Raw genomic sequence first — 14,957 nt, 5'->3', positions numbered from 1 at the left:
AAATCTAAACCAATCATTTAATAGAATAACAATGCATATGTATTAGAAAGATGAATATGTTAATGTTGTATGTATAAATCACCACTGATTTGGAGCTTTGGTGTGCTGTCTTGGGACAGACACCCATATCTGTGCAAATATGCGATAAAATACCTCTGCTCTGCGTGTATATTGGCGTATCGCACACTGGGTAAATGAACCCCTCATTTTGCGATAACAGTCTGTTCCTGATTCTTTCAGTAATTCTATCAGTGACACTGGGAAATTAAATATGTTGTACCTATGCTCCTTGCAATAAAAATTAAAATTAAAAAAAGGCAAAAAAAAAAGTTAAATCTCGTAAAATGTCCTTGTGCCAGGAAAACTGTACTTCTGAGCTCAGGTTTCTTGAATGATCCCGCATTCCGGGTGTCAGGGCATTCAGCTATTACCTCTCTTGAAGTATTTTGTTCTCAGACCAAACTTTGAGCTACAAGCCCCGAAGGAAATTGTAATCTTAGAAAATACCATCTTGTGTTCAGAATGTGTAAATATTTGTCTGTCTTCTCCATACATGAAGCATGGCAGGTATACATTGCCCACAGACACTCAAGACCACTTTTGTCTGGGTGATAAATTCTTTCTTAGCTATAAATCAGTCATTCAGAAAAGACTATCCATTGTGGGGTTCTTGATGTTCACTCTCTTCTACAGTCTGTTTTTTAACACTTCACTACACTTAGATTGGTTAATTAGTGCCACTAGCCTTTGTCAAACTTTTGTCCAGGTCTTTACTCTGCCTTGGGAGATTGCTTATTTAATCTAGTTGTTTCTTCTTGCTCGCCCAATTTCCCCTGAGAGCGCTAAAGCAAATACTTTCACATAGGGAAGTCTAATAACCTGAAGTAGCTAAGCAACAACTTTACCTGAATGATTAACTCACATACAGTATTCCTAAAATTGTATAGCAGTATTTTTAGATTATACAGTAGCTCCATTGCCTTCTGTAGCTCCTCCTTTCAAAACCTGCAGGTAGAGGTAAATATTTCTGGTTCCTCAGTGTACAGGACAGCTTGTTCAACGGACACATACAAAGTACATACATACATGTTCAAATTTGGCCATAAATGTAGTGTATTTTCAACATGAGCAAGAAGTCAGAATGAATGGCAGACACAGAGAGCATGTTGGGTGAGAGACAACTTGTTTCCCAGACTCAGTTTACAGGCCAGGATAAACTAAGAACTGAATGAAATTATTAGGTCAATGGAAATCTGGGCAAGTATATAGTTTTTAATTTTTTTTTTCTATTTTTATGATGTTATTCTTTGTCACTCCATTTCATATCAGTCAAAGCTTAAGAGGAGAATTTCACAGCCACATCTACGCCCTGCTAGAAGAGCTGATGCAGATATTACTGATGAAACAGGTGACATGGTTCTACTCAGACAGACTTGCTGGCAGAGCCCTGTTCCTTAGGAAAAGTACACAGAGCTACTGAGAAAAAGGAAAAGAGACTGAATAGATGCATAGAGGTTTCTTGCAACAGGTCGCATAATACCTACGTCTCACTCCTACCTTCAGAATAAATTCAGTGCTTTTGCAGATCTCATATTCTACGATGATAAAGACTGTGAAGCAAATCAGATGTATAAGCATCTTCTCAGAAACTACAAAATTGAAGGCTTTCATCACAGGCAGAAAGCCACTGTGATGACATGACTTTTGAAAGTCTGTGCTATACCAGTAAGACATAAGGAGTAGTAGAGAAAGCAAATACTGATACAGGAAATAAAAGTAAAGAGTGGGAGGAATCCATTAAACCACTGAAGAAAAATGAGAGACTAGTTTAAAATAAGCTGGAGATCGGCGGAGTAGATTAGGAGAGGTGGGACTGAGTCATACTTCTATAACTCTATTCACTTTAGTAGAAATACAAAACATATTTCTGTAACAAACAAAAACCACAGAGGCTTCAGAGCTTACATGCTGCTCAGTGCAGGCAGAAATTCAGGTGGAGAGTGGAATGAGAGGGATAAGAGCTAATGAGGCCTCCAGCCCATGAAAGAAGATCACTGAACCTTAACCTGTATCTGCTCATGGGTCATAGTGTCTAAGTAATTATTTCAGAGTCCGTTTCAAAAACAACAAGAAACAATACATTAAAATGGTCTCATTCAAAGAAGTGCCAGCAAACAGTCAAAATACTGGACATAGTGCATGTAAGGGAGAGTCAACAGGCTGGCTGTGTGTCAACTAGCATAAGAGGCTTGTTGAAGTACAAGCCAAATTTGTTGTCATCTTTGCTGACTAAGGAAAAGATCTCATTGTTTCAGCTAGATATGCAAAGTCACACTCTCAAAGGTAAATTGCCTTGGCCAACCAGTGATCATTATTGTGACTGTCATATTGATTATTCCAAACATCTGCACTAAAAATATTAATCTGATTATTGACAAGATGGAAAATTTATGTCTTGTTAAAGTTGTATATAAAGCCCATTCCTGACTGCAAATATCTGCATTTACAGAGCCTGTAGAGCTGCAGGATGAATGGCAGAACTGTGAGTATAGACCTAATTTAGCATAGATCTCTACCTTATTAGACCTATAGCAGTGGTAACACTGCTAAGGACTTAGCTTTTGCTACTTGTGCTGGTAGAAGTCAGAACACAGTAAGATAATAAAAGCTGAAGGAAATTCTCGGCTCCCTCAAAGCAGAAAGGAAAGGAAGGAAGGATTTTTTTTCTTATGCTTAATAGCAAGTAGTAAAGCATAGTTGAGATTAATCACGAAATTCAAATGCAATTAAACATTGCTATAATAAATAACCATTATGGTTACTATTTACAAGTTGGTTGTGGCTAATAAGCAGCGAGACTGGTGTTTATTATAACAGATAATGTATAATTAGGTAAAGTAGATATGTACTAAATGGTTGCCACAGATCCCTTCTTAAGAGTGACTGTCACTATATTTTAGAATAATATGAAAAATAATAAAATACTATTATAATAAAGCACAGTATAATGAATAGGAGAATGGAATAGGTTCTAAAAAACGGATGAGACATTGCTTGGTAAGTTGACCTTTCAGAAATACCCCCTCCTTCACTGATCTTCTAAATGAACGGAAAGATTATTTTTAATTAGAGCTTATGAGCATATATATAAGTAGTCATAATTAAAAGTCACTCACATTTGAGCCAGCTACAGTTTTGCTATTATAACATAGAATAACAGGTTAAGGTTGCATGACAAATACCATTCTGCTCACTTGTATTTCAAATTCTTCATTCTGAAATTCTTCAACTGTGACATATTTTTTCCCCCCAAGATAAGGCTCTAATTCATCAAGAAGTATTATACAGGTTCAGAAAGATAAACTTCTGTTCAAAGGAAGATTCCTCCCAACAGAAAAATTTAAGTGCAAAACCACCAACAAAGATGATGTTCTTTTGTGAGAGAAAAAATAAACTTTTCCCATAAAAGCGAAAAAGATCTTGCTTTTTTAAAGAGCTTTAACCACAGAAAACAGCAGAGGATTGAAAGCTTAAATTTGACATAAAAATAACCTTCACTAAAAAGAAATGCCTATGAGTGTTTTACCAAAAATTGGTTTAGAAAAGCTTTTGAAGAAGTGCACTGTCTGCATACATGTCTGAACAGGATTTTTTTTTCTAAGCTTTTAAAGAGCACAGGTAGGGAAGGCTGCTCCGAACGCACATGTGTCGCTAACTCCACAGGGAGAAGGAAACCCAAAGCCACATGAAAAATTGCCTGTACTTCTGGTACTGTGCAAACACCAACTTCCATTGCTATTTCACTATTTATAACAGTTATGGAGCAAAAGTTGCTGAATGACATTAATAATACTTTTTTGTTTTCATTTTCTCAGGGTTGCCTTTAGGATTAAATAGCACTGGAGTTGGCTACCCTTACTTCTTACTCAAATGTTTCTATTCCTTTTGCTGGGTATCACTGACAATCCTTTCTAGGTACTGTCTTAACACAAAAAAACCCATAAATATTCCATTAAAATAATGCTGCCATTCAGCAAGACCTGGACAGGCTAGAGAGCTGGACAGAGAGGAACCTAATAAAGTTCAACAAAGGCAAGTGTAGGGTCCTGCATCTAGGGAGGAATAACCACATGCACCAGTACAAGTGAGGGACTGACCTGTTGGGAAGCAGCACCATGGAGAAGGCCCTGGGAGTCCTGCTGGACTCCATGAGCCAGAACGTGTCCTTGTGGCCAAGAAGGCCAATGGTATCCTGGGGTGCATTAAGAAGAATGTGGCCAGCAGGTCAAGGGAGGTTGTTCTCACCCTCTGCTCTGCCCTGATGAGACCACATCTGGAGTGCTGTGTCCAGTTCTGGGCTCCCCAGTTCAAGACAGACAGGGAACTATGGAGAGAGTCCAGCGGAGGGATATAAAGATGATTAGGGGACTGGAGCATCTCTCGTATGAGGAAAGGCTGAGAGAGCTGGGTCTGTTAAGTGTGGAGAAGAGAAGACTAAGAGGGGATCTTATCAGCGCTTACAGATATCTAAAGGGCAGATGTCAAGAGGATGGGGCCAGACTCTTCTCCATGGTGCCCAGTGACAGGACGAGGGGCAACGGGCACAAACTGGAACACAGGAAGTTCCATCTGAACATGAGGAAACTCTTCTTTACTTTGAGGGTGACAGAGCACTAAAACAGGCTGCCCAGAGAGGTTGTGGAGTCTCCTTCTCTGGAGACATTCAAAACCTGCCTGGATGTGATCCTGTGCAACCTGCTCTAGGTGAACCTGCTTTAGCAGGGGGCTGGACTAGATGATCTCCAGAGGTCCCTTCCAACTCCTACTGTTCTGTGAATCTGTGATTCTGTAAGGGTGTACAATGGACTAAGGTGGAGTATCTCTTGCTGTACTGGAAAATACTTTCCTCCAAATATTCCTGAGTATGGTCTCACATGATTTGGATCTTTCTGGCAGCGCTGCACATCACAACATGCACAGTACATTGTGAAAATGGTAGCTGAGTTCAGTGTTACCAGAGCTGAGATGCAACATGCAAGCACTCCATGGGAATCTTGCTTCTCACTTTCTTTAGATTAAATTCAAAATCTTAAAATATTTTGAACAAATTTAGGTTCTCCTTCATATTTACAGAGCACATATCCTGTGGGATTAAAAATCATAAGCATCTGCTTTGTTGAAGTTGGATATAATAAGAGTATGATGACAGGATTTGCATCCTTTATACAGAAATGCAGACTTTGCTTTGAAGATGAACTGATAAAATCCAAGAAAGGACAGTTCTTCTTGGTATAAAACCAGGTACGACTGCGAACAGCAGCTTGGTTTCATTTCACAGTCTAATATAAAAGTTCATTAGCTCAGAGATCTTCAACTATCCCAAAGAGACACAGCATTTATACTGCCCTGCTTCGTTACATCTGTGTTTTCAGAACCACAGAATGGAATTTCTTTTTCAATCTTCATTTCTATAGCAAAGAGGTGGAAAGGTTATTATCATGTTGCTAAGGGAAATGCATCATCCCATCATCAAAAGCCAATATTATAGACTGACAGTATTTAGAGAGGGTTATGGCTTGTAAAACCAGTCATTCACATTACTACTGAAACAATATTGCTCTCTCTTGGAGTGAGTCAGGGAGAAATAACAGAAACTGTTACATTTTATATTACTTTTATTTCTACTTAAGGGCATTGGCTGTGAGATGTATTTGACTTTTTCTTGGTCTGGCCTCCATTCTCCTTGCATTCCAAAGGAAAATGTTTCCTGTTTTGAAAATTGACTGAAAATGAAAGATTAAATAATGCTTCCTGCCCCCCCCCTTTTTTTTTTCAGTTTCTTGTACCATTTTCTACTATAAAATATAAGGAAGGAGACTTTTAATATGAAGAAATACCTTCATTTTTTTTATTAGAGCAAGTATTCCACTTCAGTGAAGTCATTTACAACCCATTTTGAGGTATACAAGCACCATTTCTTTTAAAAATAAATAAAGGTGTATTTGTCGGTGTGCTCCTGATGCAAATAGAGCAGTGTTTGTTCACTTTAGCTGAGAAATTAAGCATCTGAGTTTATTGTAACCATTTCAAGGTAGATTTTCTTACCTCTTACACCTTTACCTGAGCTGATCAGCCCCTTTCTTTGTATGTGACATATCTTACTGGTTTTCTTAGGCACAGGGAGAAACAATAACTACCGAATCTGCCTTGTAACGTTGAGTAGACTTCAATGTGCATTTAATGTGGTTTCCCAAGAAAAAAAAAAAAAACGTGTGTGTTCTACCATCTTGGCACATTGCTCAACTTCTGCCAAATCTGACTGAAAGCCAGGAGTCTTGAAAACATTAAACCCCAAAAGACGAATAAGAATCAGTGGATATCCCATCTGTACCTCCACTGATGAAACCACCAAGCATGCACAGCCCTTAACCATTCTAGTAACAGAAATCAGCTGGCTAGCTAGTTGGTTATGAACTGTAAGGTACAACTCTTGCACAGATGTACAAAATATGGGAATAAAAAAACCCCAACCCCCCCCCAAAAAAACCCAAAAACCAAACACCAAAAACCCCTATTTTTTTTTTATGGGGTTGGCCAGGTCTGAAGGAGGCTGGTATTTCCTGCACTGGAGGCACATGCAGGAGAGCTGCAAACTTTACATCATCAAACTTCATTAATTCTACTTCCTCAGCTTTAGTTCAGCGTTATCACAAAGCGATTGAAAACACATCCTAAGCTACTAATTGTTTTCATACAGTAGGCAGAAACTTACTGGGGAAAGGGGAAATTTTAAAAGGGATGTTCCTGCAACTTTGTCCAAATTATGACACACATTTGAGACAATGGTGCTGAAAACCCAAGTTCCCTCTTCCTTGTCTGAGCAAACAACTAGCAAGGCAACGGCTCTGCTTGCAGCCGGAGCACCGCTCTGAATACCCGTGTGGCCTCAGGAGACTTCTGCCAAGAGTTGAGCTCTGTCTAAGGCCATTCTGTGTCCAAGGGCTGGATACCATGAAGTTAGGTGAAAAAGTGGCATAGGGCCACTTGCTCCTCACTGCTTAAACCTTACAAAGTTGCAAGTATCATCCCACCATTTATTATTAAAATTAACTAAAATGACACGCCTGTGGCTTACACTGGATTTATGCCAAAACTGTACTTCGACGTATCTTTAATGCTTCCTGTATCTTTGCAGTAACTATTTTTTATTAAAACAGGTACTTGAAATGCAATATAAAGAGAAATCTGTTGATGAAAAATGACATACATGCATATAAAGGAATGCATATATCAATATGTATCACCAGCAGATGAGATGGATAAAAACACTGTCTTATAAATACTGGTTTATAGCTCTAGTCTGCTGGAAAAATAATCCTCTCAAAACCAATAATGTTTTATTCAAGGTATTTCTTGAAAACTGCATGGTGTATATATGTACGAGCATCTGCTGAAATCACAGTAATTTAAAGGAAAGGAAGCAGTAATAATAGCACTTCATAGTACACCAGATAACATTGTAAACCAAAATTCATATACAAAATTTATTATGAAATTAATTAACTGTACCTTGAAAAATAATGGCTCCTCAGGAAGAGGGCTAACAGGGAGTGAGGTGGTGCTACTAGCTGGACTCATGTCTGTACTCTGAAAGAAAAGCACACAGGAGTTTGCATTTCCAATCAAGTTCTACAGACATCTTATTACATTTCAGGATGGGGGGTGGGGGGGGGAAGCTCAAAATCAACACTGAAAATCCAACAGAATTAGACTGACAAAGCAACTGCAATCTGTACTGTATTTACCTTTAATTAGTAAAAGTAAGTATTTCACTAACGGGTAAGTACTTTACATTTTCTTTACTTTAAATGAACTCCCCCTTCAAAGACTGAAAGATATGCACAAATACACAAACATACTGTGTCTACAAAAGACTAATACAAGAGGATAACTGAGAACATAAAAATTTGTTCATATAGAAAAAGCTATGATATACAATTTATTTTTTTATTATTATTATTTGATGGCCCCATAGTAAAGTTAGAAGGCAAAATTAACAGGAAAGCAATATATTGCAGGGAAGTATTTGGATCAAAGTTTAAAAAAAGATCACTTTCATGTGAGTCAATATATCTTACAAATGAGCACTAATATATTAAAAGAAGCAGTGAACAGCAAAGTTAATAACGAAAATAAGTCAGTATACTTCAATGGACCTATCCAGATTAAAATGCTTGAAAGATTGATCTAAAAACGCACTGGTTTTAGGTAGTATTTCCGTAACCTGTTGGTTAGCCTGGTTGTTATTTTTACAGATATGACAGATATGAAAAGAAGTGTGAAAATTCTTAATAATTTGGAATGGTAATAAAAATAGAAGAACAAAATCTAGATTTAAAAAGTACACAAACAATACCAAGATTGTTCTGGAGAAAACTAGAATATATGATACTTCTTGGGAAGTAAGTCCTGAAGTGTTAAAATGAAAAAATCCACCACCAACAACAATAAAACAGAAAAGATGTAATGGAGAATATAAAAAACCAAGTTTGCATGGGCCAGAAGTCCATTTCCTCGTCACACCACAGCATTGCAATGCAGAATGATTTAATGAATTCAGCTTGTGCAATTTACTATTCAGATATCTGGTTTCACATCACTATGAATCTATTATGAACCCTTCAACAAGCCCAAATTCTGCAAGCAAAGAATACCACTCCACCTATGAAGTTCCAACAGTTCATTCATCAGAAGATTGTTATGCAGAAATATGGTATTTTATTCAACTAACTGGTACAGGATGAAAACTGAGATGAAATTTGGAGTATGAAATCCCTATGTCAGATCTGAAATAGAGGTCATAGACTTCAAAGTTAACATTACTGAGAAAATCGCTGAGTTTAATTAGATACGTATCAGTTACACCATAGCTGAAAGAAAAGACAACAGTTACTTGCTAAATAAAAGGGGTGCAAGTCAAGGAGAAAGGAGGGGGCCATGGTAATTATTTCCTTTGAAAAAAGAGAGAGAGAGGTAGTTTATAATCCATGGAACACAGAGTTGTTGTTGAGGAATAAGGGAGATTATAACATGTCAGAAAGCCAATATCTTTGTTGAACACATCGCTCTGGTATTCAGAAACATGACAAATTTTAACACAGACTCCTGCACTTGATCATCAAGGAAACTGACTGATAGTATTTACTAAAAGGAAGCAAAACATAGCTCTTTTAGATTAAACTCAAAGTGCAGACAAAACTGGAGACCTCCTCTGTGAGAACATTCTGCCTCAAAAGCCAATAGTTAGCTGAGGACAATTTGTCTTTTAATTTACACAGAATAGAAAAAAACTAAGAGGGAAAAAAAATCAAGTAGCTGCTTTCCAAACCAAATCAAGCGCCCTAATTTGCAATTAGAAGTGTGCAAGAAGGCAGTCCAATCTTTTAAGCATTGAAATAGCCTCAGTATGAAAATCTGCAAAGCAGATTGGTACACATACACTACACGAGCTGCAAGTTCTTCAGTGATAGCTGGAATCTACGAAAGGTCGGACAGCCCAGAGGATGTCGAAGTCGTTTTGACAAAAACTCCTCAGGGCACATCCACACGATGGCCTCAGAAAACCATCCGCTCTTCTGCGATGACTGGACATGAGCCAGCCCAGGTCTGGATGCTACGCGGATGTGGCAGCCTGCCTGAACTCAGAAGGCTGCTGAGAGGTGGGGGATATTAGTAGGGGCACCATGACTGCATAGCTTCTGGACTGCAAATGGTTTGTGCCTGGCCAGATAGGAGCATTGGCAGAAAAGCCTGTGTCTGGCTACATCTGTCCACATACCCATACCCTCAGCAGCCCCTCCAACAACTTCAGTAATTTTCCTCTCTAAGGAATGCAGAGCAGCTTCTCTGCCAGTGTAAATTAATTAAATCCAGTGGCGCTAACACAGTTTATAATAGCGGAGAATTGAGTGAGACAGTACCAAAAGGGTTGTTTTTTCAGCTATTAAAAAAACTCTTCCAAACTAATGACTGCTTTGAGAGATGTTGTCAGCTTGCCCTCCTGAAGGGACATATTAACAATTTCAAATAACATCACACCTCCCACCTAAATTTACCATCCACGGAGTATTTGTCATAATCACACTTTGCAGTCTAAATCTCCCCATACACAAAAAAACCCCTACCTCTGTGAGGAATTCACCCAACAAGGACTTTTTATTTGATGCTGCCTAAATAAATTCTGTTCTCATAAAAGCAGCGCTCACTTTAAGTCTGGCTTAAAGTTGATAGATTTTAGTTATAAATTAACTAGAAGATGCTCCACTATTACACTGTAATCATATCTTATAAATTGTAGTAGATGTTAAACATCATTTGTACCATAATTATAAATATTAGGCAAAATTAGGTAAATTAGGATGTCTCCTAATTTTGCAGTACTTTGCTGTGCAATTGTAACATTTCAAAATGTATTTTTGATGTACAGTGAAACCGCAGCTGGGTTTCGTAGTCTGAGCCTTTTCCCTGCATTGCTGGAAACCTCTGAGTGTTCTGGAGGGCACAGAATGTTGCAAAGCTTTAATCACCTCAACTCCATTTTTGAAATGTCTGAATACTAAGCAATTAAAGTATTTCCCGGAACAACAGTTTAGAAAATACTGTCTTGCCCATGTTGAAAACAACCCCGTGAGCTTTTCCTTCAGTGCTTTTAGGCCATTTTTTAATTTTGAGAAAGCTGTTCAAATCTAGCAAATGGACATTATTAGAATTTTGCCAATAATTGTTGTACGATCACAATGATCAATGTTCAAGTTTCCTTCTAATTGCTAAAGTTGATCAGCCTAAATACACATCATCCTCATTGTGCAACTGAATGGGTACCGTGGAGTCACTGCCAGGCCGTGCTAATCATTTATCTTCAGACAGTAATGTTAAAAAAGTGATTAACTATCAGGAAATTTCTTGATGAGAAGGCAAAGGAAGAAAAGTCTAAGAGAACAAACTTTTCCCACTTAGCATCCTGTTTGGAGATCCAGGATCAGGACCCTGCTTGAGGACAGATTCCTACCATTTTAGCTAGATTAAAGAGAAAGCAGCTCTTTCTGGAGCTGGTTTAAAGTAATCACAGGCTTGGTTTTGCTCTGGGTTTTTTCACTTGTGTATACCTGCCTCAAAATAGAATGTTTCATAAAAGGCATACTGATGTAAATTGTCTAATTGCAAATCAGAGAATGTAGTCAGTTTTTCCAGCAATACAGAAGATCAAGTTTATAAAAACGCACATTGTTAAAACCATGCTCCTTTGAAAACTAGTCATCTTCCACTCTTCAGCCACTGCTCTTTAAATGAAAACAGGTTCCCTTCACCTCATAAACTGGGATTTTTCTCACTACAAACCCTTGTCTTTAATCCAATCTTCTCTAGGAAGAGGACTATGTATCAACCTTCATTAATTGTACCATAAAATATGGACCATCCACTGTATATCATCCACTGGCAGAAGCCAATGTAATTTGCTACAACTGCTTTTCAACAAGGGTACACACTGCAATGATAGTTGGCAGACATTGACTGCTCTGGAGATCAGTATCGCAATTTATTGATCTAAGAAGTTAATACTGACAGAGAAAACCTTCAGTGCATACTAGAGCTAGAGATCAAATAAATCTTTATAATAACTGAAGAAAAGACAATCTGTGTACTTTATAGCTTTTTCTAAGGAGTAGTGGATGAGTGTTGAACTGACTTTCAGGGTGATAGTTTTAGTTGTATCATAAGTTATGCCAGTAAGTATCATTTTATAATCTAGAGGTTGAGTACAACTAGAAAATTAAATAAGTGCAGTCAGCAAGCTCAGCAGTGACATTTTGATATACTGAAGGTAATCAAAGACCTGCAAATGGATTTATTAATGGGTCTGCACAATATCTTTATGAAATATTGTGCTTAAATATTATTACCCCATTTTATCAATGATAGTGAAAAAGAAGGGGAAGTGATTTGCTCAAAGCTATGAAGGGATGTTAAAAACAAAAAGACAGAAGTCAGGAACTCACAAGTCCAAGCACTCCAGTTGTTCATCCAGAGTGCGTAATGCTCCCCTACATACTTTTGGAGTGTTGTGATTTCTGTAGTTTCTATATTATTTAATGTCATGAAGAGTTTTTGCTGATACATACACTTCCTACAAATAAAATTACTGTAAACAATTGAGGCCAGCAAAATCAAAATTAGTTTTGCTGAGAAAAAATAGCAGACACATGAAATGAGCTTTCACCTCCCACCCTCCACCAGTTTGATTAATTTTCCCCAATATCACTAGAATGAAAGTGCCTCCTTAAAATGTGTTTTGGCCTATTTTCTAACACCTTTGAATACAATCCAGGAGGTTATTCATAAACCTATTTCATGTGTCTTTTATTAGTAGGTATAGTTAATTATTCTTACTAATATGTGCAGTTATCAGCTGAGACATTTGATTACCATTTTCAGGTATTTGCCTGGTACATTGCCTAGAGCGTGCTGCTCCCGCAGCTTAGAAGGCTGCGTGGGTCTTGCATCTGACCTGAGTTATTGTAGCTCCCATTGCAGGGGAGAACCATAAATTACAGCTACTACTGCTGCTTGCTACCTCTTTTTATGCTAGTACGTGGGGTGTGGATAGCCAAGTCAGTTTTTAGTGGTTCAATTATCTACTGATTCTCAATCAGCGCTTACTATACAGGCGGACAGATTAGCCTTGATTCCTCTTACAATCTAAGCAAAGCTAATCACCTGAGCTGTGAAATGCCAGTGGGAAATTTCACCTCATTTAAAATACGATGCTGATATGTCACTTAACAGCGTTTGTGTATCTAGTACGGTTTATTTTAGAAGACTGAGTTTGCTCAGGAACTCAGCAAACGTACTAAATGTAATATTTTGCACAATAATTTTTTCAGCAAAGAGGGATCAGGATGAAGGATATTTTGTTGACTACTATTTGTTTCTACTTTGAAAAATAGCTGGAAAGATGCTCTTTTAGCCCTTTAATTAAGCTAAATTAATTAAAAAGCCATAACCAGCAAGCAACATAGAGTATATAACCAGTCCACGGTTTGTTGCAGGGCTACAGTGTTTGAAATAGTTTAGACTCAGATTCTATTTTCACATTGTTTAATTTATGTTTAATATATATTTAATTTACTCAAATATTTAAATTTAGTAAGCTAGCTATCGTCCCTCTCCTTATATTAAAAGCAGAAGTGTAAGAATATCAAAGTACCAGGCACAAATTACTATTATTATCTGCTTTTCAGTTTCTAAAAGTGGCAACATCAAAATGCCTAACAAATAAAACATCTGGTAGCTGCACAAGGAGAACACCTTATTAAACATGTTTTTGAATTGTAAACAAAGTAGAAAGCTGAACTAAGCCTCTAAATAGAGGCTCAAGAATTGGAAGTTGCTAGTTTACAATTCACTACATACAGAGGGAAAAAACCAGTCGGTTTTTATAAGCATATAAATGTCACGTTTCTTATAATAGAAAATGACATATATATCACTACATAACTAATAGATTTATTTAATAGCAAATATCCCTTCCTTTCTACTCTTTATTTTCACCTTGATTTTTCACTGCTTGTCCTCCAGTTTGTCTTTATTCTCTGCTTTCCTTCACAAGACTCATAATAAACAGAGACACAAGTTTCCTTGGTCAGATAGCTCCCTGGCACACAGAGGTTAGATGAAGGGTCCATGAATATGTAGGAGAAAACCACTCTTACCTTCCCAAACAGCAAATTCAGCTTGAGTTAATCTCTAAAAAACCCCTTCACTTCTGCCTGCAAGCAGAATGTAATTTCGAAAGTAATTTGGACAATGACTTTGGGGTTAACATCTCTTCACAAAGAGTACTGCAGGATCATCAATGACTGTCACTGTGTGAGTTGGGATTGCTACTATGACACATTATATTAAATGCAACTTCAGTCATATTTTTCTCCTAATGAAAACCGGGGGGTTGCTTTCACAGACACAAACGCTTTGTTGACAACACAGTGGAGAACTGATTTCCTTCAGCAAAACTCTACTCCCTCTTCAGTTTCTATTGTTTCTTTCATACTTCATTGACTATACTATCCAGCCTTGACATTTTGTTATTGTATATTCTTCCCTAATAATATCATATAACATCAGCTTTTTCTGCTCTTTCAACAGTCAATTGAGAGAACCAAGTACTCTCCTGGGATTTTAATCTGCAGGCTGCCTATTTCAATTGCTTTTCTCTCCTTGCAGGAGATCTTTCAGGTTCAAATATACACATCTTTTGTTCAAACTGCGTACAGTTTTGGAGCAAATATGATGGTTGTCTCATACAGAGTGTTCAGTGATGTTTTTTTTACTCCAGTCACAAAGACATTTTCTTTCTCCAAATCCTGCATCACAGCACTAAGAGTAACTACGCTGATACTCCATGCTACAGCCATAGCCTGAATCTGGAAGAAAATGTCTGCATCCGCTCAAAGAAAGGTCTATCAGCAAAATATCTCTGGGCTCTCTCAAACTCCTACATCTTCCCTGCATACAGATCCATGATTTTTCTGCCCTTCCAAACAAAACACTTGGAAAAGAAATACTCAATTAATTAGACCAAGAAGGATCAAATCTGATAACAGAATCGCCTCCTCTCCCTCCCTTACACATTCAGGCATGTTCTGCATCATTACATATCGTAACATACTGGGACCAAGAGATAAGGTGGAGCCAAAAAGGATCAGATATTAATACAAACAACAGATGCACCTACAATTACATTAAAGAGGATGAAAACATACACAGGATATACATTTATATGCTTCTGGATATGTGGAAATAACTGTCTTAATGGGTCAGGAAAAAAAGGCTCCTGAAAACAGGTTGTTCTATAAGTTCCTCTGGAGTATCCACAGACAGCCACTCTTGAAGCCACGCAT

General features: G+C 37.6%; 1 protein-coding gene across 7 annotated transcripts in view; it reads right to left on the bottom strand.

The window, feature by feature from the left end:
• Positions 1-14,957, bottom strand: part of CCSER1 (coiled-coil serine rich protein 1) — a 712,872-nt gene that overhangs the window by 368,515 nt on the left and 329,400 nt on the right. For 6 of the 7 annotated variants that reach the window (XR_008577013.1, XM_054824857.1, XM_054824860.1 and 3 more), the window contains exon 7: positions 7,570-7,647. The exons of the other annotated variant lie outside the window; for it this stretch is intronic. Coding sequence is in view for 5 of the 6 variants with exons in the window: in XM_054824857.1 (XP_054680832.1) it covers positions 7,570-7,647 (78 nt within the window). In the remaining variant the exon portion in view is untranslated. The remainder of the gene's footprint in view (positions 1-7,569; positions 7,648-14,957) is intronic. 7 annotated transcript variants of the gene reach the window in all.

This window comes from Grus americana, chromosome 4 (genome assembly GCF_028858705.1).
Source record: "Grus americana isolate bGruAme1 chromosome 4, bGruAme1.mat, whole genome shotgun sequence".
Taxonomy (NCBI): domain Eukaryota; kingdom Metazoa; phylum Chordata; class Aves; order Gruiformes; family Gruidae; genus Grus; species Grus americana.
The sequence above is the reverse complement of the archived record's forward strand: the minus strand, read 5'-3'. Positions and strand labels throughout refer to the sequence as shown.